This window comes from Humulus lupulus, chromosome 5 (genome assembly GCF_963169125.1).
Source record: "Humulus lupulus chromosome 5, drHumLupu1.1, whole genome shotgun sequence".
Classification (NCBI taxonomy): Eukaryota; Viridiplantae; Streptophyta; class Magnoliopsida; order Rosales; family Cannabaceae; genus Humulus; species Humulus lupulus.
In genome coordinates, this window is record NC_084797.1 from 16224904 (window position 1) to 16250554 (window position 25651).

At 39.8% G+C, this 25651-nt stretch overlaps 1 protein-coding gene across 1 annotated transcript; it reads right to left on the minus strand.

The window, feature by feature from the left end:
- Positions 1 to 5593: 5593 nt before the first annotated feature.
- LOC133778888 (uncharacterized) lies at positions 5594 to 17442 on the minus strand. The gene is made up of 5 exons (XM_062218902.1): positions 17338 to 17442; positions 10735 to 10794; positions 9514 to 9701; positions 8452 to 8583; positions 5594 to 7922 (listed from the first exon to the last, which is right to left on the minus strand). The coding sequence occupies exons 1-5, from the start codon at positions 17440 to 17442 to the stop codon at positions 5594 to 5596; spliced, it is 2814 nt and encodes a 937-aa protein (XP_062074886.1).
- Between the last annotated feature and the right edge of the window lie 8209 nt (positions 17443 to 25651).

Sequence of the window (25651 nt, forward strand, 5' to 3'; positions counted from 1 at the left end):
TATAAAAAAAACAGAAGATAATCTCCCCCTTCATTGATCATAATCTTCCAGCAAATGTAATTGAAAGCAGTAGCTTATTTCTCCCCTTGGATAGGTGCATTCGAAGCAGGAGCCTGATCAGAGGCATCAGGACGCATTGGGGCAACAGATTGGTCAATCACTGCATCAGCCGGAGGCACTAGAGAGGAAACTGGAGGCACAGGAGATGCAACTGGAGTAGTGAACTCCCCCTGAACAGGTGCCGAAGGCACTGAAGACTCACCAAAGGAAGCCCGATGAAATGGTGGAGAAGAGACATCTATTGATGGCGATAACTGGGAGCCATATTCAGTCTGAACTACAAGATCCTTGACCACATGAAGGAGCTTATACATCGACGCTTCAAAGGCCTTTTGCCTCTTTTGATCTTTATTGTACTGTGTAGTAAAGGCCTTGAACTCAGTATACATCTGAACCTGCCAACTGGAGTCTGACAAACCTCGAAACATTGGAGCTGGAGGCTTAGACTGCTGTGCAAAAGAAGGAGCAGTAGTGGAAACTTTCCTTTTAAGAGTGGCCAGAAATCCTTTACTCAAAATGGGATTGGGAACCTGAAAGTCATGAATAGTCAGCGGGGGCTTGGCAGACTGAATAATCTGCTGAATTAGGCTCGGAAATGGTAACTTGTTTCGGGTACCAATGGAAGAGGCAACATCAACAATGCGATCAAAAATTAAAGTGCCCAAATCAATGGAGACGCCTGTACCCACAGCATATAAAAATTTGCCAATCTCAAGAGTAATTGATGATAGATGAGAATTGGGAAACCAATTATAAAGAGCTACTCGATGCAAAATCCGATAGAACGGAGTCAATTGAGTGACTGGAATCTCATGGTTCCCCCACATATAATCAGGCCGGCCAGTTAGAACATGACCCATTGTAGATTGATCAGGACGATATGACTTATTATAAAAAGGTTTCAGAACTTTAGGAATCTTAAGTACATGAGATATAGTGGATGTAGCAAATTTTATACGACAACCCCTAACAAAAGCAGTAAGACAATTTTCATTTTTCCCATCTACAACTGACTTATCTAAATTTGCATAAAATTCCCTCACGAGAATGGGATGAGGGGACATCAATTTAGACACTGTATGAACCCACTGCCTATTCTGTAAAAGGGCAACCAATTCAGGGAAATCGTCTAAAACAACAAGATATTCAGGCCACACTTCGCGCACAGTAAACCACCGCTGATAGTGCGAAGCTTTGGTTGCATCAACAAAATATTGAATGGAAGATGGATCAACAAACTCAGAAGCCTTAGAACTAGTGCTAAGCTTAGACTTTTTAGGAGATGGGGCAACCGGGGTTTGCTTAGGTTTACGCTTGGGAGCAGATGGCTTAGGGAGAAACGAAGACTCAGGCATTTGAGCTGATCCTTTGGACCTCACAGGAGAATTGGACTTAGTAAGAGGCGGTGGGTGAGTTTTTGGAGGGGGTGTTGGTGTGGATTGTGAATAAGGGGTGGATTGGGGTGAGGGTGCTGGTGGTGGTGGAGGTGCGGGTTGAGGTGGAGGTGCGGATTTATGGGAAGTGGCAGGTATGGAGACAGACCGAGCCTTGGGTGTTTTGGATGAGGACTTCTTAACAGGCGACTTAAGAGAAGAAGGAGATGGTGTGGTTGAGACTGGCATTGGTGAGGATGGAACAGGGGAGGACGCAGACTCAGCAGAGGAACGAGTAAAGCGTTTAGGAGACTTACCAATAGAGGAAGGCGGACGGGCATGGACGGTGGAACTGACGTTAGGAACAGACCTAGACACCTCCTCGGGAATGGATGGCGACGGAGAAGACTCAGGGATGGTAGACAGAGCCGGAACAATAGCCAAATCCATACGAGAATCAAGAACATGACTGTGTGATGTGGCGACTGCAGATGTCACAGACGCATCCACAGAGGATGAGACAGCCACCTCCGGAGGAGGAGAAACCGGGACAGGGGTAGACCGGAGACGGGAACGACGGAGATTAGCTCTTTGCTTCATAATGCCGAATGGTTAGGGTTTCAGCAAATGGACCACTGTAAACACAACTCACACAATGCTCAAGGGATGTTATATTTATAGAAAAAAACGTTAGAAATTCCCTTAAAAGAAATTGACCATGCATAAATAATGACAAAGCCCATTTAAAAAATAACCCACACTTATATGAAGGACCAAAAATGACATTTTTTGATTTTTGAATTTTTTGTTTAAAAATAGGAATAAAATCCAAACAGCCAACAACAAAAATATGCACACTGAAATGACAGAACAGATTTATGAACAACAACTCTGATAGGCTCAACATGAATTAAAATATCTGATCAAAATATGCACATCATGCTTACCAAAAAAAATGTGAAAAGTGTGTGAAATATGTATGATGAAGAAAACACTGCCTAAACACACAAAGTTTTTCTTAACAAGAGATTTGAGCCAGTATTTTCATATGTGTGTGCAAAAAGACCTCATGTGGACCAAAATCATTTGATGACCACTCACTCAATCATGAAAGGAAAACGATACCCCTTTTTTTTTGTTATATATCCTCTTTTGACAACAAACACTCTAAGTTTTTTGAATACCCAACACTGGCTTTCACTCATCATCAGAGATGTAGCCGTCTCCTTTTATGTTTATTTTTCTCATCAAACACCAAGAGAAGGAGCAAACTCCTCAGGGAAGAAGATGGTACAAAGGAAGCTCTTCCCATTGCATCCAATAATGGTAGCCTTTTGAGCTGGAGAAAATAAGGGCTCAATTCTGAATCTTGGAAAAACAATAGTGTGAGTAAAAAGCAGTGACCAAGACACAAGCACGACACACAGACTTAGAAAAAAAATTTGGTAAGGCATGAAAGAAAAAAAATGTGACCAGACAAAACACCGAACCTCTCAGATGATACAGAGACCAATGCTGGTTCGGAGATGTGCATAGGTTTGAGCATCAAGAGCTTTTGTAAACAAATATGCTAACTGGCCATTAGTGGAAACATGAGAAATTGTTAGCAATTTAGACTCAACCATGTTTCTAAAGAAATGATAACGTATGTCAATGTGTTTGGTCCTTGAATGTTGAACTGGGTTTTTGGAAATGTTAATGGAACTTGTGCTATCAGAAAAGAGGGTCAATGACTTTTGGGGATAACCATAATCAGTGAGCATCTTATTGAGCCAGATGAGCTGAGTACAACAGCTGCCAGCCGCAATGTACTCTGCTTCAGCAGTAGAGAGTGAGATAGAATGTTGTTTCTTGCTGAACCAAGACACCAAATTGTTCCCAATATAGAAACAACCCCCAGAAGTACTTGTCCTATCATCTAGAGATCCTGCCCAATCAGAGTCACTATACCCTACCAGGGACAGAGTTGTATCACATGAATACCATAAACCAAAATCGACAGTCCCTGCAAGATATTTAAAAATACGTTTGACAGCTGTAAGATGAGATTGTTTAGGATTGGCTTGATAACGGGCACATAGACCAACACTAAAGGAAATGTCAGGACGACTAGCTGTGAGATACAACAGGCTTCCTATCATGCTACGGTACAAGGTTGGATCTATCGGGTCTCCAGATTCATCTTTGTTGAGTTTTGAAGTAGTGCCTATAGGAGTGCGTGCATGTTTGACCTGAGTGAAACCAAATTTTTCTAACATGGACTTTGTATACTTAGACTGAGAAATAAACATTCCCTGAACAGATTGCTTAATCTGAAGACCTAGAAAATAAGATAGATCTCCGATTAGACTCATTTCAAACTCACTTTTCATAAGATCTACAAACCTAGTGACCTCACTCTCACAAGTTGACCCAAAAATTATGTCATCCACATATATCTGTGCAACAAATATTCCATCAGTGAGATACCAGATAAAGAGTGTATTATCTGCACTACCACGGGTGAAACCATTGGACAGAAGATAGGCAGTAAGTCTGTCGTACCATGCGCGAGGAGCTTGCTTTAACCCATAGAGGGCCTTTTTCAGGTGGAAAACATAGTCAGGGAACTGAGGATCCTCAAAACCTTGAGGTTGTCTCACATAAACTTCCGCTTGGAGAATACCATTCAGAAAAGCACTTTTTATATCCATTTGATGTAATTTGATCCTCAAATGGCATGCAATTGCAAGAAGTAACCGAATAGATTCCAACCGAGCAACCGGGGCAAAGGTTTCTTCAAAATCCACTCCTTCCACCTGATTGTAGCCTTGTGCAACTAACCTTGCCTTATTTCTGATGACAGTGCCAAACTCATCTGATTTGTTCTTGAAAATCCATTTAGTTCCAACAACATTAGCTCCTTCAGGTAAGGGAACTAGGGTCCACACATCATTTCGTTTGAATTGGAACAGTTCATCTTGCATGGCAGCAAGCCAGAACTCATCTGAAAGAGCATCCTTGGCACTTTTTGGTTCAATCTGAGATAAGTAACAGGCGAAAGCAATCAGATTTTGTAATTTTCTTCTGGTGACCATGGTAGCATTTGGATTTCCAATAACAATATCAGGGGGATGAGCCTTCTGAATCCAGGCAGGGGGTCCATTTTTATATAGTTTTGCATGTTGAGATTCCTTTTCCAGAACACTAGTAGCTTCCTCATCACACTGTGAGTCGCTAGGACCGGCTGCGTGTTCCTCTGATGCAGTTGGATCGGTATGAATGGACCCAGATGGAGGATCAGGAACCATTTGACTTTGGCTAGCTGTGACTGGAACAGGTGTAGTTAAGACTGGGGTGTCATCATCGGCCAATGGTTCTTCAGAATGTTCCAAGTCATCAAATCGCACATTGATGGACTCAACCACTGAATGAGTTCTTTTGTTGAACACACGATAGGCACGACTGTTAAGCGAATACCCAAGAAAAACTCCTTCATCACTCCTTGGATCAAATTTTCCTAAATGTTCTCGATCATTGAGGACATAGCACACACACCCAAAAATGTGCATATGACTGACATTAGGAGTCCTTCCTTTCCAAAGCTCATAGGCAGTCTGTATCGTGCCAGTTCGCAGATGGACCCGATTGCAGATATAACAGGCTGTATTAATTGCTTCAGCCCAAAAACGCTTAGAAATGTCCTTAGCCTGCATCATTACCCGAGCCATTTCCTGTAGGGTCCTGTTCTTCCTCTCAACAACCCCATTCTGTTGAGGGGTTTTTGGAGCTGAAAACTCATGTTTTATTCCTAACTGATCGCAAAAATCGGAGAACACAGTGTTTTCAAACTCCTTTCCATGGTCACTACGAAGACGATACACTTTCCCAATTTTAGATTCCTTCTCATTTTGGAGTCTGAGAACCAAGGCTGAAAAAAGACCAAAAGTGTCTGACTTTTCTTTGAGGAAATCGACCCAAGTGTACCTAGAGTAATCATCAACAAGAACCATGACAAATCGTTTACCACTGAGACTTTCATTCTGCATAGGTCCCATTAAATCCACATGAATCAACTCCAGCACACGAGAAGTGAGAAGCATGTTTATAGGAGGATGTGATGCTTTTATCTGTTTTCCCAGTTGGCAAGGACCACATAGTCTGTCTTTGGTGACTTTCATCTATGGGATCCCGCGAACAGCTTGTAATTTCACAATACGTTTCAAGTCTCTAAAATTCAAATGCCCCAGTCTATAGTGCCACAGGTCTGGCTTATCAAGGAAAGATCTGTTGCATACGACTTGATTGCTGAGTGCATAGCAGTTGTCATTGGTTCTATTGCCTGTCAAAACTGAGCACCCATTAGTGACAACAAAACAGTGAGTTTTAGAGAAACTTACAGTGAAGTCCATGTCACAGAGTTGGCTGATGCTGATAAGATTTGCCTTCAGCCCTTTGACATACAACACCTCAGTCAATGGAGCGACTCCGTTTAGCACCAGATCACCTTTTCCAAAAATCCGACCCTTGTTCCCATCACCAAAAGTCACAGCTCCCTCCTTTCCTTTTTTATAGTTTACCAACACATTTCTATTGCCGGTCATATGGCGAGAACATCCACTGTCGAAGTACCATTGGTCCTCTTGAAACGCTGAAAGAGAGGTGTGGGCAACTAATGAAACACTCTTGTTAAGATCAGACTTGGGTCTCCACTCACTAGATGACAACCTTCCTAGAAATCGATTCAATTGCGGAAAGCTATTCGGACGATCGATCATAGCTTGCAAATATGCTTGCAACTTGTAGCATCTGGGTCTAATATGTCCTCTTTTGTTACAAAAATGACAAACAGGAACAAACCTTTCTTGTTGAATCTGACCATTCAGGATAGGCTTCCTTCCTTCGAAATTCAACTTGGTGGGTCCAGATGAGACACTGATCCGATTAGTGGAATCTGGGAAACCAGGACAGAGAGTATTGTGCACAGAGTCATCAGGAGTCTTGTCTTCCTTGTTCTTGGACGAAGAGGGATCTTTAATTCCTAAATTCTCCCCTTTCTTGTAAAGCATTTTGTAACCAATGGATGTGCGATCTCCATAAGGTTTTTGTAACTGCAGGGTGTGGTTAATTGCAGCAGTTCCTGGAGGGATAAACTCAAGAGATTGTTTAGCCCTTATTAATTCTGCAGTCAGTTTGTAGATCTCACTGTCCTTCCCATCAAGCTGTTTTGTGAGCTTCTTAACAGTGTCCTCCAACTCCTCCTTCTCAGATTCAAGTTGTTGTTTTGCACTAGTGAGACCTTTGATTTGTTTAGCCATATACTCCCATTGAGCGAACATTTCCTCATATGCATGCTGTCTCCCATCGCTGTCCTCATCTGTTGAGCTTGAGTTTTCGTCTTCCTCTGAACACATTGATTGATGACTCTTTGCCACAAAAGCCACCACTTGTTTCTCTTCATCAGACTTGTCACTTGAGGTGGAGCTCTTCTCTTCATCACTATCACTCCATGTAGCTGCTAAGGCTTTCTTTTTCTTAAGAGTGTTGGCACACTCAGCTTGAATATGTCCAAATCCGTCACATTCACGACACCGTATTCCCCTGTTTTTCTTGTCGCCAAATTGCTGAGTTTGCTTATTGTTTCCACCAAAGTTTCTTCGGAGACCATTCTCTTTTCCTCCTGGAAAGTTTTTCTTGTAATTCTTCTTCAAGAACTTAGCATAGTTCTGGGTCAGCAGTGCTAAGGTTTCATCAGTGAACCCCTCAGATGCACCTGAGATCAACTTCTTTTCCTCTTTATGCACAAATGCAAGACTATTATCAACTTTTTCTTTTTCAGAATCTTTCTGCTTTTTGCCTTTCTTCCATCGTGTGAGACTCAGTTCATAGTTCTGCAAGGACCCAATTAACTCATCAAGATCAAGTTCCTCGACATTTCTCATTTCTTCAATAGATGTAACCTTTGACATGAACTTCCGAGGCAAAACACCAAGAACCTTGCGAACCAGTTTTGCATTCGAATAAGTCTTTCCAAGTGCATATGATTCATTTGAGATATCACACAATTTGGCATGGAACTCCGCTACAGTTTCTTCTTCTTCCATAGACAGATTTTCAAATGATTTTGCCAAAGCCCTTAGTCTGGATTTCTTTACAGCATCAGTTCCTTCATTCTTTATTCTCAGTTTCTCCCAAGCTTCTTTGGCAATTTCGCAATTTGCTATGACTTTCAGCTGATTTGGAGAAACAGCATTGAAGAGAGCATGCATAGCCTTTGAATTAAAATTGGCCCTTTCTATCTCTTCTGCAGTCCACAGACTCATTTGTTTAGGCTTAGCAACCTCATTTTCAACAATCGTTGGACACTTCCATCCATCTTCAACAACCATCCACACTCGTTCATCTACAGCTTTCAAGAATGCACGCATTTTGGTCTTCCAGTAAGGATAATTTGCCCCTTCAAGCATTGGGGGTCGAGATGTAGAACCTCCTTCTCTGAACATCTCCATTCTGTACACACAATTTAACAAAAACAAGATACAATATGCTCCCAGAGTCGGAACTCAGAGGGGGTCAGTGTCAACTGGAGAATCCAGAAAAAACAAAAATGCGAGTTACACGAAAATAAATCAAAACTCAATCTCAGTACAGAAAAGATAGGAGGATCGAAAGAAATTAAAGGAACCTGGCTCTGATACCAATTGAAAAACCTAAGTTTTAGCCTATCTTTTCAGATTTACTATCTTTATCTTGATTTCAGCTTGTATATTAACTGAACAATTATAAGAATTGACACACAAGAATTACAAGCTTCATCTGCACTGAAAACACATTTCAGCCGACTAGTGCTTGGGTTCCCTGAACCAGGGTAAGAACTTTCACTATATTCAGATGTAATTTTACATAAACCAGTTCAAGACTCAATATGTAAAATCAATACAAACTATCTCAATATACAATGAAGCTATTACCCTAATCAACCAAATCTCTTGGTTATTAATGCAAGATCCCCTTGCTTCAATGTTGAACTCCCTTCAACACTTTCTCAAATCTGAAAACCTTCAGATCTACACCTTCAAGACCCAGCTGAACTCCTTCAGCAACTACGGCTTGAACCAGGAGCTTGCACAGAAACCTCCAGCTATCTTCAATGGAGTTTCTTGAAAAACACCTGCAAAAAATCAATACAAGAAGAAGAAAGAAAACAGAGCAAAAACCCCAATCAAAGCTTTCAAACGAAGAGAGTTAGTTATAACTAATTGCCCAGCCCATTATATAACCTTGGCTGCAATTAGGTATAATCTCGAACTAACTAATAGCTGTAACTCACTAACAGATTTGCTTTACACACATGCTGACGTGGACTCTAACTAGAAACTAATATACTCCAGACATAACAAGAGTCCATTCCAGACGCAACTGAACCTAATTTGTCATGCACAAAATATTGGTCCTTACAAATTCCACTACAATGAAGTTTCATATAAAAGCATACCAGTATGAGAAATCGATTATTAGAGTGCAAATAGCCTTTAATTGCATCATTACTAGGAAAATCAGGTGTTGCATCTCGAATTCGTATTTTCGCCTCAACAACAGTATCATTTAGTTCATTGAACAAAAATAAAATTTCATTATAGTCCATCTATAACTTCTCAAATACAAGTATGGGATCTTTCTAAAACTAATAACAAATATATTAAATATCTCCCTGTCATGTACCTCAGGAAACAATTATCTATTAGTCTAGTTTTTTTTATCTACTACTCTAACATACACAAGACTTGTACTTCAATGTTGTTAAAGCACAACCGTTTTGGGTGGTTAACTGAAAATATTTAAGACTTGAACCAAATGCGCCGACATGCATTTTGCCCGATAATAACAAAATTCACGGAATAGTACTAATCCCTTTATTTCTTTGTATGAAATTCAAGATAACAACACAAAAAGAGTTTGCATGCTATGGAGAGCTTCTATTCTGCCTTCAAATATAAATGTTCAATTAAACAGAATGCATTTAAGACAGGAGTCAAAAGGTTTTACAATGCTATCTTATTTTCATATTTATGACAATGTTATAAAACTTATGCATGTATACCTCACAAAAGTCTCCGCCCATTCTTGTGCAGTGTTTGTAGTCACATGCAAACAGTTGTGATTATGTCGCTTCTCTCTTTTCTCAGGTTCCATATCCAAAGCTTGGCCAATAGCATTAGCAACTTCAGTGATGTTCCACGGGTTCACTAGAATGGCTCCTGCACCTAGAGATTGTGCAGCACCAGCAAACTGCAAAATAAATCACAAGTATCAAAAAGCAAGATCTATACAATCAACGATTTCACTGCTAATCTCACTAGATGGGTTTGTTATTATTGTCTTCCCCCTTCTTTGAGATGTTGCAGGAAAAGAAAAACAAGTACATAAACTGCACAATCTTAACTCTCCTAATAATTTATTCTGTAGGAAAAAGATCTCATCCTTTTTTCTTATATTATCCCCTTTCAGATGTTTGCCATATAATATAAAATGACACATTTTCATGGTTAAAAATAAAATAAAAATAAAGTGTGAGTAGACATGAAAGTCCCCAGAAATTACGTCCCTAAGAATCAAGACTCCTCTCTTTGAATCTTGGCATGCTACAAGCTCATAACTGACAAGATTTATACCGCCCCTTAAAGATGTGACTAGTGCTACATCTGGAAAAAGATAAATTGGTATTTAGATGCAAATGAGGCTGCTTGAAGACATTTCATGCGAACTTGAAATTTTTTTCCCACTTAATCTGGGATTCTGTCACTACCTTAAAGCGGGGCTGCTTATAATTCACTAATTTCAGTTATAGTAGCACTCTGTCTTACTTTCTCAGAGTTTCTTAGCAACAATATTCAGAGATATTTTTTATATCCAAAGAAACAAATAGCTAATATAATGTAAAAGGTGACTTTTAAGATAGCTTTTTCAAACCCCAAAGGAAGTAGGGAAAGAGAGGGGGGCATGTAAGTTTACAATAAGGAAATCAAGAGAAAAAAGGTATGCGCACAAATAAATGAACTAATGTCCTCCCTATAACCGCCATAAGACGAAAGAGGGACAGAGATGATGAGGGTATTGAATCGGGTTCTAGCCATTAAATCTCACATAAGAACAAACACTCACACAAATAGAGGAAAATGATTAATCTAATGATTTGAATCTATCTTCAACCCAGATATATAAAAAGATCTCATAACACAAAATAAATACACAAATATCATATTCAATATCTCTGTTTTCAATCGAGATATTAAAAAAAAAAACAGGTAAGAAAAAATCTTACCCATTCGTCACCCTTCAGTCCACGTCTGTCCCCGACCTTTGCAACAGACACAGTCGACCACTACCTACACTGTAACGCCCTGGATAGCCAAGACCGCTACACTGTGTGTTTATAAATGTGCAAGACTTGCTAATCAAGTCATTAATTTGAAATCGTGTCACTGAACATGTAAGAGCTAGGGCTAAAAAGGGTTTGGTCTCAAAAGACTCATTTAGCATATATAAACTGTAGTAACATGGGATCCCATACAAAAACGAAGTTAAAAGAAAGTTTACAGACTCCCAAAAATACATGAAGAATCACTAACCATACTAAGGCCAAAACAAGCGGTCATCAGGTTTCATGTCCTTGCTTAGATCTCAACCGTGGCGGTCGAGCTCCTGGCTATGTACATTCCGCTCACTGAGCTCTCCAGTCAGGGCTGATCAAGCTTGCCCTTGCCTTTACCTGCACCACGTAGCACCCGTGAGCCAAGGCCCAGCAAGAAAACATCACAGATAACTCAAATCATAACAACAGACAAATAGCTCAGTAAGCATGTATACTCATCAGATAATCAGCATATACAATCCAATCCAAGACACATTCTATCTCGTATATCATTCATATCTTATAATACTCAGGGCCGACGACTTAGGCCGCACCCTCTGTTTAACCCACTGACTCTGGCCCGCTTAAACCAAGCTCAGTGCATAATAAGCTGTCCTCGGATACCAGTGTCCGAGCCGCGCCCTGTGCGCTAGTGAGACCCTTGGCACCCTTAGGCCATTGGTTCACTAAATGGCTTGCATGGCATGATACCACCTTTTCAAGCATCTACAATAGGGAGCCCTTAGTCCCGTCACATATATTCAACCGGGTGCAGTTTTCTTACCTTTAGTTTGTATGGTTATCGAATTACGAGCAACACCCCTCAAGCACGATTCGTTCCCGAGCCTAAGCTTTAATCACCTAGCCACAACCAAAGCATAGAGTTTCATAAATAATCAAATATAGGTTCCCAATTACAAAACTAACTCTCGGGACTCCTAATTCCACCAAGCGCGGTGGTGAAACCAAACCCGAGCACCCAAGACCACTCTCCCACGCTTAAAACCCTCAAAATCCCAAGTGTACAACCAAGGGCTGCGGCCCCCAAAGCCTAGCCGCGGCCCTTCCCCAAAACAGAACCCATTCCCTCAATGAATCACACACGCGCCGCGGCCCTTGCCTTGGGTGCCGCGCCGCGCCCCCTTGGCCGAACCTCCTTGCCTTCTTTGCATGCTAGGGCCGCGGCACTCTAGAACAGAGCCGCGGCCCTCCTCTTCGAACCCAGTTTTTTCACCATTCTAGAGCTCAAAACCTTACCTTAATCCATCCCAAAACTCTCCAACTTTTAACCAATCAATTCCCAGCCTTTTTAACATGATCTAAACAGCATAACTCCCAAGAAAACATAGCCTAACCTACTCCAATCCCTTCCTTCCAATTTCTGCAACCCAAATGCTTAAACACACACAAACCAGCCACCAAATTCAATCTAAAACCTCCAAACCAGAAGTTAAAACTCACCTCTGCTGTGGAACCACTTCACCAAGCTATAGCCAAGTCAAGTCCCCAAATTCCCCTCTTTAATTCTGCCTTAAACATCACAACTAAACTTGTTTCAGCACTTAACTAAAACCCAGGAAAATCTCATAATTCAACCACAGAAAACAGAGTTAAATACTTACCTTAATCCCTGTTCTAATGCTTGATAAATCCTTGAGTTAGACCTTCAATTCCTCATCTCAAATCACAGAAATCCCAGCTAGTTCCCTTGGTTTCCTTTGTGTTTTTCTCTGTGTTTCCTTGAACATGAGTAAGAGAGAGAGAGCCTAAGTGTTAGTCGGTTTATGTTTTCTAAAAGCTTCCTCAAGTCTAACTTATCTGTTAAGTTAATCTCGAGGCTCGGGGTGCCGGAACCGTCCCCGAGCCCAAAATTGTAAAATCTCCCATTATTCCCGCCTAGACATTCTAACCTCAAATATATCTCCATATATTTATTTCCATGTCCCGGTAACCCAATTCACTATCCGCTATCTAATAACGTCCCCGACTTCTCCAAAGTCATAACTTAAACCCCATTGTGACTTTTCCCACTATCCGACCCTAGAATCGTCTTGAGTCGTGCTCGACGAACCTGTCCACATAATAATGTGGTTCTCACATGTATCACATATCATATTACCACATAATACAATCAATTGTCATATAAACGGTATTAAGCACATAATTATTCATTAAATCACAATTATTCCATTAATGCCCTCCTGGCACACTAATCAAGGCCCTTAAGCCTTATTAGCGAATTTAGGTCGTTACATACACTAATCTAGCCCTCACCACCAAAGCACCACTGCATCCCATCATCGTCAACCTTTATTCCCTGCCTACGTCCCAAGAGGTATTTGGTGTAGTGTAAATGCATGTTTGAATATGAATGTCTTTGGACATTTTTTAATTGTGTAATACCTGAAATGCATATATGTTTCCATTTGTCTGGAAAGCTCGGCCTATATGTTGTGGTCAGCAATAGCATGTGGAATGCAGACCATTATGGCTAGGCCACTCTAGGGGTGCGATATGCGCTCGTTCGACATAGATGCAGCATAAATGAATTATATGATTGTTCAAGTTTGGTTATAATTGCGAAGCAAGTTATAACTATTTTTACTTAATTGAGTTATCTTGCTGGGTCTTGGCTCATGGGTGCTATGTGATGCATTTAAAGAGAATGAAAAGTTGGATCAACCATGAGTTGGAAAGTTGTAGGAGTGATGTGTACATATGCAGCATGCCTGACCGCCACGGCCGGGATTTCTCTTGAGAAACTAGGATTTTACCTTGTTTTGCCGCTTAGGACGGCCACTTTTGTACTTTGTTCACATTTGTAATCAACTTATAAACTCTTTTTGGGATCCCGTGTATAAACTTAAACTTTTTAATGAAAAGTACTACTTCTTTGACCAAAATTTTTAATACCTAACCATTAGTTAACTTTAATCACACATTTAAGTCCAAATGACTCACTTAACGAGTTAAGCACTATTTTATACACACAGTGTAACGGTCTTGGATTAGTAGGACATTACACTATCACACACCTTATTACAACATAGACAATAGATCAAAAACCTTTCAAGCATCTCAAAATCATAGATTTGAAGATTAGACATAAACTATTACCAAAACACAAGATATTTTACCTTGGATGTTCTAGATTTTATTTCTTTTGGTTACTAGAGCTTTTCGAACCACTCCTCGCTCTATCCTCTTAGCACCTTAACACTCATCCCAAAGTCCCCATGATTAGATTCAAACAAAAGGAAGAAGAAAATTAGTGAGAAAAGAGAGTGGAGCTAGGGTTTCCAAAACCCTAATTAAACTTTGTTGACGCTGTTTTTCGTCAACTTGAGAACATAAGAGCATGGATTCAAGAATAGAGATATAATCAAATAAGTAACATTATATTTTATAGTAGTTCGGCCCCAAAAAGATGACCCATGTCCACTTAGTCACTTTTATTAATATTTAATCTTGAAAAACCATAGTTTCCAGCGAACTTGCGTCGCCGGTTGTTCCATAGTCCTCCTTCGCTTTACATTACATAAGGATTGTGCTTACAAGAATGATCATTTGGCATTATCAAGTGCCTGCCCTTATTTCTATCCCATCTCCTCTTATTTATAGTGAGGAGTTTTAGGGTTACAATTAGATCATGGGCCTAAGTTATTGGGATTGGCCCACAAATAATACATTACCACAAAAATAAAGTTATATTTTGATAAATGGCAACTTTGTACTCCTTTGCTAACTCTGTTAGCATGGATGTTGTGTGTTGAACGAACAAGATCCTCTTGTTAGCGTGTAATGGTTTGCCTTGTGTGAACAGAGGTGAAATAACTTGCCTTGTGCGAACAGAGGTTGAGGAATGTGGCTAAGTGACCAAATCCCTTCTGTTAGCGCTTGGTAGTCTGCTTAGTACTCTGCGAGAACAGGAAGTACTTTGTACTCTGTGAGAACAGGAAGTACTTAGTGCTTCGTGAGAACAGGAAGTACTTTGTACTTCCTGAGAACAAGAACCATTTTACACTGCGTGAGAATAGGAAGGCAAAGTGTTATGTTCATCATCCCTTCATAAGTGCTATTTTTTAAATGTCATAAATGCCCCAAAAAATGGGTATAACATTTGCCCCCCAAGTCAGTTTTCGTGCTTTGCACAAATCTGACTTAGTTATGTGAACAATTTCCCCATTCTTTTTTGGTTATGAATTTTAAAATACATTTAAATAAAATATTCACGATCACTTCTCTAATCATTCCAAAGGCATTTTATTTGAGAGCAACTTGTTGGGCTTGTATTATGTTGCACTCCTCAAATGGGTTATAGGCCAAATATTTTGCTATAATTTTAGGCCCAAACTTTGCAAACCCTAAGCCCAAAGACTTATTGTTCTCTTAGAGAGTGAACCAAGGATGCAAGAACCAGCTGTCTCCAACCCCATGCCCAAAGGACAACAAACGTGGCTGAAGCACTTCCTTTTGCTAGCCGGAGTAACGCCGACGTTGCCAGTGGGGGAAGAAGTATTGCTGGAGTGGGAGGAACGCTACCAACCCCTTCTCTTCCTTCATGCCTCTGTGTATTTTACTATGTCAACTTGTCAGAATAAAACTTGCAGTAGGCTCTCCAAATTTTTCTTGACTTGATTCGCTTACAAAATCACAGCTTAGGGTCGTAACTTTGGGGCTCATCTTGTTCTTCTAACAAACTAGGTATACCAAATATATTTATTTGTCAACTTGAATTCTTGCTATAAAAATCCTGAGTTGAAATGGGTCTTATTTTCCTTGTATAGACATATATGAGCAATCCATAAGTTCATTCTCTTCGCACAATGTATATAGCTTGTATCAAATAGGGACAAGCGAGATTTCTCTTGAAAAGGAGGCTCGAGCGAACACAATTTTCAGAGTTGATTCTCTTCCCTTTGAGCCTTCAATTATCTGAGTTGTCCTTGTTGAGTTTCGTTGAATACCAAGTGAGAATGCTCCGTTATAGCCTTTACAAATTCTATTCGCATGATGTACGTAAGCATCTGTGAGTATAATTAGTGTTCAAATTCATGTTTGCGAATAAGGTTATGTAATTTGCCCACTTTATACGAAAATAGGTGAACGACTACCCCTGCTCTTCACACTCTATGGGAACGAACAAATGCCTTATTGTCATCTACCTTAGATGTATCACTTAAGGTGAGCCCTGTCACGATCTCTATTCGCTATTCTTATATAATCATGGGCGAATAAAACCCATAATCATTCACGGGCCTTGCTTGCTCTTCAAGCATGTGTTCTCTTCTGTTCGTATTCTTGAAATAGGTTCTGCTCACTTTTTACATGATCCCCAAGGCGAGTAGACTGCATCTGACGAACATATGGGAAAGGGCATTCTTGCGACATACACATGTATTTGAGCGAATTGGTACCCTTGCTTATCATTCTGTTTTGCTGGCATAGAAAATTCGTAATCCTAGTATAACACTAGTAGTGGTTGAAATTATTTGCTTAGCACCAATGAATGAGAAGAGGCGAACATAAACCTAAATAACTCCATGTTTCCTTATGCAAATAGGTCCTTATAACCCATCTAATTTGTTGCTTGTTCGCCCAATCATTGAACGATTCGAATATAGTAATGCAAACGAACAGGGCTCTATGATTCACAACATTTACCTTTTATTCACACCATTTATAGTATAGGCAGTCAAATAAGTTTTTCCTCTAAAGCATTAGGTGAATAGGTCACATTTTTTAATATGAGAACAACCCCGCCTAAGTCTCGGTCTAATCCAGCTTTTATGAATAAAAACGAGCAGGTACTCCTCTTGCCAATAAGTGCATGCACACACTTAGCAACTACTACTCAATTACTCGAACAGACATCACATGTCTTTTCCTTAAGTCGAATTTGGTAGTCTTGTAAACAGGATGTTTGAATCAACCCATAAACGAACAAGATTCTAGAACTAGCCCATAAACGAACAGGTTTCTTGAACTAACCCATAAACGAATAGGTTTCTTGAACTAACCCCCAAACGAACAGGATGCTTGAACTAGCCTTTAAACGAACAAGATGCTTGAACTAGCCTTTAAACGAACAAGTTTCTTGAACTAACCCATAAACGAACAGGATGCTTGAACTAACCCATTAAACGAACAGGTTGCTTGAACTCATTTTATGAGCGAGTTTCCTTGTTCTCCTCCAAGTATAGATTCTTTTGCAAGCTAGCTTATCCATGTGTTTTAGTACCTTTTCGGTTATGTTCGCCCTAGCTATACACTTATGGGCGAACAGGCCTCATATTGTGTATGTGTGAATAGAATCTTACTATTTCCTCTCATTTTCAAGTACTGGGTTTTGCTTGGTCTTTGAGGAGTCCAGTTTCTTTTACAATCCAGTTAGGCCTCTTTCTTCGAAGTTTATAGGGATCTGTTCATCCCTATTTGCTTTTGATCTAAGACCAAGTCCATGCCTCCCAAGAAATCAAGAACATTAAGGAAGAGGAAAAAAGTCGATTATACCGAAAAAGAGCTTGGAGAAAACTTTAGCTCTGATGGTTTTGTGACATCGAGATCTGCCTTTTCTACAAGTGACTTGTCCCATTTCATAGATAAATATGGACTCATTGGCGAGCTTGGGCTTAAAGTCCCTACTAATGACGAGAAAGCAGGCTCCCCACCCGAAGAGTATACCGCTTAGAGTCCCATGCATTGCCAAGTAGGGGCCTTCCTTCCACTCCATTCGTACTTTGTGGAAATATGCGATTGCTATGGGATAGCTCCATTCCAACTAACACCGAACAACTACAGACTATTGGTACTGTTGCGTATTCTCTATAAAGTGTTAGATTGGCCACCCCTTAATGCTTTGGAGGTTCACTTTCTGTTCAATCTCAAGTCCAACTGTGTATCGGGTTATGAAGGATTTTACCACTTGTGTAGCTACTCTAGTGGGGAAGTCCTTAGGAGTGCCGTTTTCAACCCTGGTCGCTACTTTAGTCAATACTTTTTTACCAATGCCCTCCAGTCCAAACATAGGTCATTCTGTGATATTGGTAAGTATCTGATCATTTCCCTTTCAATAGTTTTATATTTGCTTCCTTCACATTAAGCTTATTCTGCTCACCTAATTTGTTGTTTTAGGTCGTTATAGGCGACCAAATCCAACCTCTGAGATATGAGAGCGCCTTCCACAGTTACGTGGGTTGGATGGAAAGTATAGGAATGTATCCTTCTTTATCAATGATGACAATCTACGATTGGTCGGTCTACTCGAACCACACTAGTCATTAGATCATCTACCGTCGCCTCCGGAGTTTGACTACGTTCCCTTTTCTGAGGCTCGAGAGTCTATACGCAAGAGGCGATCATAAGATATTTTTGTTGTTTGCAACAAGCCTGGGTCAGTTCACTTTGAAGTTTCATCTACTTGCTCTTCCCCAAGCAGTCTTTGTTCTATGTTTCCCAACTGTTCAGAGTTTGACTTATCGCAAGTGCCTCTCCCTTCTGAAACTTTTAGTGGCGTGGGAGGTTTGGGTCTATCCCCTAGAAATAAGGAACTTCCCCTCCCTCATTGGTTAAATGAATACTTTCCAGAAGAAACTTGTACTGACAGTCCTTTTGGTATACTATTTTTTCTTGATCGCATTATGACATATACATTTTTTGTATCTTATCTGACCATTTCTCTTTTGGCAGGAGACATGAATGCTCGAGCTTTGTTCAATGGCCCTGAGGTTTTAGGTGCAGAATAAGAGGACCCTTGCAGAGTCGTCTTCTGTTCATTGAGGTCAAAGTCGACCTCCAGTTGGGGTAACACTGCAGGCCCTTGCTTCGACTGCTAGTGTGGTTCCCATGACCCAGTCCTTATCACCTATATTACCTTCTTGTGTTCAAATGGTGGTACCTAGATTTGAAGAGGTCATCTAGAGTGACCAGATACGGGAAGAATGGTCCTTCTTTGGAGTTTGCGTCCCCAACGAGATCGTTCGCCATTCTATTGCCAACACTGTTCAGGTATGGTTCTTCTCTTATTATCGTACTTGTTTATCTTTTCGCTTGAATTTTTGTATTGATCTATTTTTTTCCTTCACAGACAATGATCACCTTGACCAACCTATCTAAATCTATCGAGCAGTTGAAGAAGGATAAGGAAGATACATGTCGTGCCCTCATGTCTGAGATAGACACTGTTCGTGGGGAGAGGAACAGTTATAAGACCGAGCTCGAGCAACTCAAAAGTTTTTCTTGTACCGAGATCAATCAACTAAAGGCCAAGATTGACTGTCTTCAGAAGTCTCATACTATTGAGGTTGAGCATCTTAAAGCTGATGCGAAAGCTGATCACCTTCAGGCCCTTGAAGAAGAAGGAGAGATCCTAAATAACATGTTTTTTCAGGTCTGGAAACACAACCACAGTATTGATTTAACATTTCTGAATGGCGGAGAGAAATCCCTACTAGAGGCACAGAGACTTGTTGATGAAGAAAACTCCTTTGCTCGTACCTCCTTAGCACAATTGGCGAATGGTGATGTTTCAAGGCCTGAAGATCTCGCTACTCACACTTCTGCTGACCCCTTAGCTGCCTCGGGAGACCGGACCCTTGAGCTAGAGTCCTAATAGCTTAGTCTCTAGCGCTCCTTATGTTGGATTATTTTGTACTTGCATGTCAACGAACAAACCGTTTTTCCCTTTGTTCTTAGTGCGAACATATTAGTCGCCTTTTGTGAATGGTACGAACAACTTGTGTATTTTTATATCTGCATTCTCTCTTTTCATGGCTTGTGTTTGTCTCACTTTTAGGCGCAGGCGAGTAGATAGAATTTTTCCTTTGTGGGTAGAACGAACAAGACATGTGCATGCACATTTTTGCCTTTTTGAGTAGAACGAACAGGATATGAGTATGCACATTTTTTCCTTGCGTGTTCTTACGAACAGGACATGAGCATGCACATTTTTTCCTTGCGTGTTCTTACACCCCATATGCCCCCCAAGTGATTGAGGAGTCTTGGTCCTTGATCACTTGATAGTAGAATTCATTTTTCGTCACCATAGGCCAACATAATCATTTTGTTTGTTTCATGTATATAAACATAGTCGAACACGCCATGTTATGCAATCAGGTCACTAAAGGTTACTCCTCAAACTGGTAGGCGACCAAAACTGGAGGTTGTCCATTAATTGTGATCAATCATGGTTTAAAAGTTTTCCTCTTTCCTAACAACGATTAGGTTATGAGGTTATCTTTCAAACTAGCAGAATTTGAAGTTATCCTTGATCAAAGTAAAAGGTTTTCTTCTCTTCTGAAAATGCTTCCGAGTTCGTGCATCACTCGGTTCGAACCTGGTTCAGCCAGGTTTAAATATTTGCTTAATAGTTACCTGTTAGTATTCAGGCCTTATTCCTAGTTAGGACAAAGATTTGATAACTTTGGTTTTTCATATTAGTTTATTAAGTTTTATTTGGAAAAACTTTGACAATCCGAGCTGATGTTCCAGCTCGATTTTTATTTCCAAATTTCACTTTTATACTAACCTGAAACATCAAAGCTTGATTGCATTATTTAAACTTTCAAGTACGTCTACTTGTTTCGTTTATTGTCACAATCACAGTGCATACTTATTTAAACATATAATTATGATGAGCTTATAACTGCTTGGATCTCATACTCCTTTATCCATAGAAGCATGATAAGTTAGAATATCACTCAAAATTTTGTTGCACAAAACATTTGTAATATTTTTCCTTTTATGCTCGGTCATCTCTATACTTTCTCATTTTTCCAAAAGTTCAAGACAACTTTTTTATTTAAAAGATGTATAGATTTTTTCTGAGCTAGTGGTGTGGTTATATCCAACAATTCTTAGCTCGACTTAGAGCTATTTTTTACATAGCAATGTTAATCTTCGATGCATACAATCTTCTAGCTCGAAAATCTTTTATTCATTTGATTTTACTTTCAGCTTTTCATTTTAATATTATGCTTTACATTTCAGGGTCAAAATATTTTGAGCATGTTATATTAAAAACTTGCCTTTATATTTGTTTATCCCTACAAATACATATATTGGATTTAAGCTCGAGTTTCAATGCATTCATGCACAACTTACCCAATATATCCATGTTCGATCTCACTATTTGTCAAGGTCGGACCTTACTTTCACCATGCACTCGAAAGTACTTATATGGCATGTAAGTTTAGTAGTTTAGTTATATCTTTCTTCCTTGAGTAGCTCCCCAAGGTTGTGAGGTCGAAACTATCTTTTTTGCAAAATATTCTAGCCTCGAACTTGAAGTAGGTTTATTTATATTCCAACTTTCTGTCGATTAGTTTTAGCTGATTTGTTCCAAACTTATTAAGCTCGTGTCTGTTTTGTAATCCATACACTTGTAGTTTTGATAGTCTGGTTATGTCTAGACAGCTTTATGCCCCCCATAAGATTCGTCAACTTGAGAACATAAGAGCATGGATTCAAGAATAGAGATATAATCAAATAAATAACACCATATTTTATAGTGGTTCGGCCCCAAAAAGATGACCTACGTCAAATTAGTCTCTTTTATTAATATTTAAGCTTGAAAAACCATAGTTTCCGGCGAACTTGCGTCGCCGATTGTTCTATAGTCCTCCTTCGCTTTACATTACATAAGGACTGTGTATACAAGAATGATCATTCGGGACTATCAATTGCCCCCCAAGTAACCAAGTTACAAGTCTTGGATTACTTTCTCCTCGGGTTTGGGCTGATTTTATAGTGCGAAATTCAAAGTTATCCTCTTTCGAGGTTATCTTCTTTTCTCAACGATCAGAATTCGAAGTTTTCCTCTCTCATGATTAATCCAAATTCGAGGTTATCTTCCTTTCTGATAATGATCAAAATTCGAAGTTGTCCTCTTTCATGATTACAACCGGGATTCAAGGTTATCTTCTTTTCTGATTGCGATCACTTTATAAAGCAACCTTTAATAGTGTTTCCTCTGAGAAGAATCTTTGTTCATAATCCTAGCAGGTTTGGTTACACCGGGTAGGCGACCAGAATACTGCTTAAGGCCTATCTTTAGTGTTCAGCTCACGAATTGATCTCTGAGGAACATCTCCATTTATTCTCTTAACATCTCCCACCCGCCACCTTTCTCCAGCTCGTGATTTACCGAGCTATATAGAGATAATGCTAAGAGAGTTTTTAAAGCATGCTTTGTCATTTTTGATCCTCGTTCGTATCGTGGAAATAATACCGGGCGAACAAGTTACTTATTTCCCTTACTCCATTAGCTTGTTAGCACCAGAGGTAAACAAACAGGGTTGGAGTATCAGCTGGTTCCTTGCTAAGGCACACAAGCGATCAAACTCTGTTTATGACTGTCGAACAGAATTTTTCCATACCATAAGCAAGCAGGATTATCCTTCATTCCTGTTCATTCTCTACGTATATCATAAATGGAATATATACATAGTTAGGCGAACAGGCTCGTCTTTGGGTTGGTGTGGTCATGACTCTGAAGTGAGCCCTAAAATCCTCTCCTTGCTCCAACCTACTTGTGTGCAAACAGTTAGTGTTATGTTCGTGTAGTCTCGTTAATCTAGTTATTTCTTGCATATTGATAGTAACTTTTCCTCATCCTCGAGTATGCTCTCAAGGTTGCGAGGTTGAAACTATTTTGAAAAAAATTCCAACTGTATCGATTTATTAATATCTTTGGTTAATCTAGAATTCCAACTTTATACTTATATCAATTTATTTTAGTTGGTTAATCCAGATTCGTTACATAGTCAAGTTCGTGCTAACAGGTTCGTCTTGTTTGTTCCATGTGTTAGCATCATGTACATGTTATTTGAATATAACTTATTCAAATTAGCTCGGAAGTTATCTTGATAATGTGTATCGCTAAGCTCGAAAACTAATCAGCAAATATCACATGCTTTTCCTCAGAATGCCTTTGATATACCCTGTTCGCCCTATGTGTGGATGCATGGACGAACGAATTTCATTCAAGGATCAAACGAACAGGAAATTTTTTGAGATGTCTCCAACTCTTTTTTAACCCCGAACTGGTTCGAGCATAATCTTTCGAGATGTGATCCCTTATTCCTGTTCGCCCCTTCTAAGAATGCAAGGGAGAACAGGTTTCATTAAAGGGCTATGCCAAGCTATCCCTTATTTGTACAAGCAGGGTTTTAATGTGACCTTGAAATGGTCTCGAGCCTTATACTTCGAGCTTAGTTCCCTTATGGTCGCGCAACATGAGCTTTTAATGAACGGATAGGACCTCGAAATCCATGTCATCTCAAATAATCCACGAAATTGCTAGTCTGATCACTGTCTCAAAAATAAGTACGGTTGATCACATAAATTTATGTTGTAGTTTCAGCTCAGGTGATTACAGTCTCGGAGATGAACTATGTCCCCAACTTAGTTCCAAACAGTGGTTTAGCTTGGAGACGAACTCTGTTTATGGCTCGAATGAATTTTGTGGAGTGATGACTAGCTCGGGTGTGAGTACTAGATACCGCTCACATAGCTTGCACAGAGGGGTGATTAGCTCGAACGACTTATATGAGTTGGCTCGAGGGGTACATATAAATCAACTTCGAAGATAAATTCTGTCTATAGCTCGAATGTCTCCGACCTCAGAATTTTCACTAATGATTTTGAAGCTCTGTTATCTCCTAATAGTTTTAAAGGCTTATAAGCGAGCTGACAGACCCTATTTTCCATGAGAGCGCACATTTGACATCGGGTGTTATGAAGCTTACGAGTTAATGTCCTTGATAGCTCGTATTCGTCATCTTGGAATTGCCTGTGATATAGGGTGAACAGAATTCTTGTACATAGGCATGAGAACATGATTCTCTTAGGCATGAGAACAAGATTCTCTCAAGCATGAGAACAGAGCTCCCTTAGGTGTCAGAACATAATTCTCTTAAGCATGAGAACAAAGCCCCCTTAGGTGCGAGAACATGATTCTCTTAAGCGTGAGAACAGAGCTCCCTTAGGTGTGAGAACAGGATTCTCTTAAGCGTGAGAACAGAGCTTCCTTAGGTGCGAGAATAGGATTCTCTTAACAACTTGGGAGAATTTTAAACATATCTTTACATTCCTGTTCGCCTAGTATAGGCTACTATGGGCGAACAGGTTCTCTTTCCGTGTGGAAACATAGAAATGAATAGGTTCTTTACATGCTTCTGGCATGTTATTCCAATCCTTCTATGGTTGCTCTTGCCCCTAATAAAAACATAGAAGCAAGTAAAATTCCATACACTATCCTTGTGAGGATTTCAAGCCTTCCTAACTTCCTATTTTCCTAGCCCACCACTCCATTATGGGGGGCATATTTCTCTCTTTGGATAGTTGAGATGCCTACTCCTTGTTCACCTTTGGAATGTATGCATGAGTTCACAACTATTTTTTGAGGATTTGTGGTTTATACTCATAGGCGATCAGGTTGCACCTTCTGTTCTCCTGTGTTGTATACAAGTGAACGAATAGGAGATCTTTTCTAAGTTTACAAGAATTGTTGTGATATCCATCGATTCCATAAATGCATAAATGTAAATAGGGTTACAAGCAATGGTTTTATCACTGTTCATAACTTGAACAAGCCGCGCGCCATAAGTGGATGTATCCTTGAATCGCCGTGATTGCTCCACCTTGTAACTCGGAATCACTGAATTTTTAATTTTAGCATTGTGCCCTAATTTGGACGCAATTAAGTGAAATTATTTTTCACATAGATCTTTGATTTGTCTCAACGAATATGGTGCTTTCATACAACTTACAATCACTCCGCAGATGGCCTGGATAAAAATGAACAGGTGACTGATCTAGCCCCTTGACGACGTATGGAGTCTTTTGGAGATGATTTCATCATATTCTTTATTCAAAGACTTCGTTAGATCGAACCTCTTTATCTTGAATTTTCTCTCTCAATGAAAGCACCAAACTGTTGACGATGTTTTTCGTCAACTTGAGAACATAAGATCATGGATTCAAGAATAGAGATATAATCAAATAAGTAACACTATATTTTATAGTGGTTCAGCCCCAAAAAGATGACCTACGTCCACTTAGTCACTTTTATTAATATTTAAGCTTGAAAAAACATATTTTCTGGCGAACTTGCGTCGCCGTTTGTTCCATAGTCCTCCTTCACTTTACATTACATAAGGATTGTGCTTACAAGAATGATCATTTGGAATTATCAACTGCCTCCCCTTATTTCTATCCCATCTCCTCTTATTTATAGTGAGGAGTTTTAGGGTTACAATTAGATCATGGGCCTAAGTTATTGGGTTTCGCCCGCAAATAATACATTACCACAAAAATACAGTTATATTTTTATAAATGGAAACTTTGTACTCCTTTGTTAACTCTGTTAGCATGGATGTTGTGTGTTGAACGAACATGATCCTCCTGTTAGCGTGTAATGGTTTGCCTTGTGCGAACATAGGTGAAATAACTTGCCTTGTGCGAACAGAGGTTGAGGAATGCGGCTACGCAACCAAATCCCTTATGTTAGCGCTTGGTAGTCTGCTTTGTACTCTGCGAGTACAGGAAGTACTTTGTACTCTATGAGAACAGGAAGTACTTTGTGCTTCATGAGAACAGGAAGTACTTTTTACTTTCTGAGAACAGGATCCATTTTACACTGTGTGAGAACAGGAACCATTTTGCATTGCGTGAGAACTGGAACCAATTTGCACTACATGAGAATAGGAACCATTTTGCACTGCATGAGAATAGGAACCATTTTGCACTACATGTGAACAAGAACCATTTTGCACTATGTGAAAACATGAGCCATTTTACACTGTGTGAGAATAGGAAGGCAAAGTGT

What these genes read in the sequence shown, in the direction of transcription:
- LOC133778888 (XM_062218902.1), bottom strand. Translation starts at nt 17,442, where the DNA reads ATGAGTCCATATTTATCTATGAAATGGGACAAGTCACTTGTAGAAAAG. An exon ending in GACTGAAGGGTGACGAATGG is followed by an intron (nt 9,702 to 10,734) that starts GTAAGATTTTTT and finishes TTTATTTTGCAG; the next exon opens with TTTGCTGGTGCTGCACAATC. An exon ending in GTTTTCAGATTTGAGAAAGT is followed by an intron (nt 7,923 to 8,451) that starts GTTGAAGGGAGT and finishes TTGTGTGTACAG; the next exon opens with AATGGAGATGTTCAGAGAAG.